The sequence below is a fragment of the Apium graveolens genome, chromosome 3, assembly GCF_009905375.1.
Source record: "Apium graveolens cultivar Ventura chromosome 3, ASM990537v1, whole genome shotgun sequence".
Taxonomy (NCBI): Eukaryota; Viridiplantae; Streptophyta; class Magnoliopsida; order Apiales; family Apiaceae; genus Apium; species Apium graveolens.
The window spans coordinates 204,311,099-204,315,349 of NC_133649.1; the positions used below are offsets into that span (position 1 = coordinate 204,311,099).

Here is a 4,251-nt window from a genome sequence, read left to right on the forward strand (position 1 = left end):
TTTGTGAATTTTAGAACCCAGTCTCTACGTTTTCGAACCGTTCGTAATTTACGCTATAGTTCCGGAACTAGCCTTAGATACCCTTAGTAGGCGCACAAGTGTGCAACTTTAGATACCTATTAAGGGCGCGTAATTATTGAACTTTAGATGCCGACCACTGGCAAAGTGTGGTATAAAGAATAAGAATAAGAATTAGATGCCGGCTACTGGCAAAGTGTGGCCGTAGATCAAGACTGTGGTATTTATAAGAATTATCGTTTCGTTCTGTTTTATTCTGCTCAGATCTGTTATAAAATCTGTACTGTTATAAATTCTGCTCTGTTCTGTTTTAAATTCTGAATTTTAAAATATAAAACTTTGGGTTGGATTTATTTTAGAAAATGTTTTACAAAATTATTATTGTTTTAAGAAAAATCGTTTTATCAAAACACCCATTGTTTTTCTGTTTAAAAGTTAGTCAATTTGTACTTGCTGAGCTGTGTAGCTCACCCCTTTTAACATTTCAGGTTCGAAATTTGGAGCATATTAAGATTAAGGAATGAGAACTATGTGGAGATCTGTGCTGCTTCGTTTGTGCTATTTGAATTAGAATAAAGATTTTGTTTTTAGAGAATAAATTTAATTATCTGTTAGACAATTATTATCGGATTTGTGGAGCTGCGTCTCTATTTTTATGATTTTGATTATTGAGTTTGACCGCTGCTTTGAATTTCGTGATCTATTAGAATTATCGAGTAATAATATATTTTATTTTTAGTTTTCGATTTAGAATTTAATAGTCCGGAAGTGCGGGCTGTTACAGTTGGTATCAAGAGCAGGCTGTCCTTCGGAGTGTATTAGGTATGGGACTAGTACATTCCCTAGGATGCGATCCTTTAGACTATCGTATAGGTCTTAGAAAATTATTTTGGATTTAGGGCATTTATTTGTGTGATTATTTGATATGTTTGACTTTTGTGTTTTTTTTGATTATTGACTATAAGTTTAGAATTTGTTTTGTGTGTTCTAGTAAAGATGGATGGAGAAAATCAGAACAACAATGAAAATCAGGGCAATAATGATGAAGGAGGAAACGTCTTTGACCAGCTGGCTGAAACTCTAGCTGTACTTGTGAATCAGCAACCGAAGCCCAACATCGTCTCTCAATTCAAGCGTTTGAACCCGCCAACTTTTGATGGAGCTACAGACCCGGCTATCGTTGAGATGTGGATCCAAGAGATGGAAAAAGCTTTCGGACTTCTGGGGAGCAATGAGGAACAGAAGGTGACCTTAGCTGTGTACCAATTGCAAGGAAGCGCTTACGACTGGTGGCTTATGGAAAAGAGGAAGAATGAGACGACAAATCTTGAAGAAAATCATGAACCGTACACTTGGGCAAAGTTCAAGAAGGCTTTAGAGGACAAGTACTTTCCGAGAACAGTTCGTCTGCAGAAAGAGAGGGACTTCATTCGACTTCAACAAGGTGGAAGAACCGTCATTGAATACGAAGCAGAATTTGCAAAGCTTGCGAAGTACGCGTCGACCCTAGTAGCAGATGAGAGCAGTCGAGCACGAAGATTAGAGGAGGGACTTCGAAGTGACATCAGGAATTCAGTGGCGTCGTTTGAACTTCAGACGTACGAGGCTGTCCTCAACAAGGCGTTAGTGATCGAAAGGGGCTTGGCAGAATCTGAAAAGGCGTCTGGCAGTTGGAATAAGAGGCGGTTCACTCAAACTAGTGGGCAATCTTTTCAAGGGGGACCACTCAAGAAGCCACACGTGTACGATAACATCGGGGGTCAAGGTGATCAAGAGACGTGTACCAGGTGCGGCAAGAATCATCCGGACAAAGTCTGTCGTTGGAATACAGGTGCTTGTTTTCATTGCGGAGAAGTAGGACATAAGATTTCGAATTGTCCGCACAATCCGCCACCGCCACCAAGGAAGGAAGCAGATAACAAGATGGGCAAAGGACGTGTGTTTCAGCTGACAGGAAATGACAACTATCGCAATTAAGGTATGATTTCTTTTCTTTAGTGACTTATTTAATTTATTTATGTTATGTGAATTTGGGGACCAAATTCTTTTAAGGAGGGAAGAATGTAAAATTCGTAATTTTATTTTTAATTTATTTATTAGAAATTAGATATTAATTTGTCTAGATAAATATTTTAAAATTAGAATATTCTGAAAACATTTTGTGCAAGGTAGTTGATTTGTGAAAAGATTTGTTATTTGTGGAAATAAGTGTAAGAATAATTTAGAAAATCGAAATTTTTTTAGTTTAGGTAATTGTGTGTATCAAATATTTTATTTATGGAATTTACTTGGAGAGGTTGTAAATCTTTAGGAGGAAATATTATTATTTCCTAGTTGAGATATAGGGTTTTGTATCGTTATAAATACACCATATTCGTATTCCTTGTTTTTATCATTAAAATTCGTAGGACTTTCTCAGCAAAAATCAGCTGTCTTGTAAAATTCGTAGAAAATTCATCGAAAGTCAGAATTCAGTGATTCTGGACTTTTCAGAAAGGTCTTTTCGTTATCTTCAGCTTTCGTGTTTCGTGTTTTTCAAGAAAATATCGTTTAGAGGGTCAAAAAGAGTAAATTCAGATCTGGTCAGGCTTTGAAGTAAGTACCTTTTGACTTACTTTTAAATTTCCGAAAAGATATTTCAGTTCTGTTTTTAATTTCATATAAGATATAAAAACTTTGATTTCGAAATTATAAGATATAAGTATTTGTGAATTTTAGAACCCAGTCTCTACGTTTTCGAACCGTTCGTAATTTACGCTATAGTTCCGGAACTAGCCTTAGATACCCTTAGTAGGCGCACAAGTGTGCAACTTTAGATACCTATTAAGGGCGCGTAATTATTGAACTTTAGATGCCGACCACTGGCAAAGTGTGGTATAAAGAATAAGAATAAGAATTAGATGCCGGCTACTGGCAAAGTGTGGCCGTAGATCAAGACTGTGGTATTTATAAGAATTATCGTTTCGTTCTGTTTTATTCTGCTCAGATCTGTTATAAAATCTGTACTGTTATAAATTCTGCTCTGTTCTGTTTTAAATTCTGAATTTTAAAATATAAAACTTTGGGTTGGATTTATTTTAGAAAATGTTTTACAAAATTATTATTGTTTTAAGAAAAATCGTTTTATCAAAACACCCATTGTTTTTCTGTTTAAAAGTTAGTCAATTTGTACTTGCTGAGCTGTGTAGCTCACCCCTTTTAACATTTCAGGTTCGAAATTTGGAGCATATTAAGATTAAGGAATGAGAACTATGTGGAGATCTGTGCTGCTTCGTTTGTGCTATTTGAATTAGAATAAAGATTTTGTTTTTAGAGAATAAATTTAATTATCTGTTAGACAATTATTATCGGATTTGTGGAGCTGCGTCTCTATTTTTATGATTTTGATTATTGAGTTTGACCGCTGCTTTGAATTTCGTGATCTATTAGAATTATCGAGTAATAATATATTTTATTTTTAGTTTTCGATTTAGAATTTAATAGTCCGGAAGTGCGGGCTGTTACAGTAGCTCATGTTTGTGATTGAATGATTTGTAAAATCTTGAGGTTATGGACTAATGTGGTGAGGTTTAGATGAATTTTGGTTGTATTGATGGTTATGAGTTGGTTTGTGGTTAATTGGAGTAGTATAAAACATTGGTAATCGCGTAAACATAGCCATCATAATGCCTATTTTCATTCAACTGCTTGTTCTTCGTGTTCAGGACTGAACTCACTTTTCCGTGTTTAGCTAGATCGTGTCGTAAGCTTCGTTTTGATATGTGGTTCGCTTAGATCCGATGTACGGTTTAGGAGAAACGACCGTTTTAAGTAACGGCGTTTCGCGAGCGAACCATTACCCCTCACTTAACTTTGAAACCTTGTTTATGGCCCTTAAAAGACTAATCGAATTACGAAACAATTATGTAAGGTAGGTTAGGCAGTTGGTAAAGTACTCACGAAAGAATCGACTTAAAATTCGTAACGATTAAAATTGGTGGAGCCGAGGGTACGCAAGCGATTAACGCAAATCGTTAAGCGTATAAGCGACCGAAAGCGACTGCTAGGGTATGAGTGAGTTTTGACTAGTTTCTTAAGTGACCGTGGTCTAATTCCGGCTTATGTTTTTGCTTTTAGGTTACCGGACCCACTCTAAGCTTAAGTCTACCCCGGAACGCTCAGGCAAGTGTTCTACCCGTTATACTATTAGTGTGATGTAAATATATTGATGCATTATCTTGAGATAAGTGCATG

General features: G+C 36.1%; 1 protein-coding gene across 1 annotated transcript; it reads left to right on the plus strand.

Moving 5' to 3' along the window:
* The first annotated feature begins 1,014 nt into the window (after positions 1 to 1,014).
* LOC141714782 (uncharacterized) lies at positions 1,015 to 1,995 on the plus strand. The gene has a single exon (XM_074518280.1). The coding sequence runs from the start codon at positions 1,015 to 1,017 to the stop codon at positions 1,993 to 1,995; it is 981 nt and encodes a 326-aa protein (XP_074374381.1).
* The last annotated feature ends 2,256 nt before the right edge of the window (positions 1,996 to 4,251 follow it).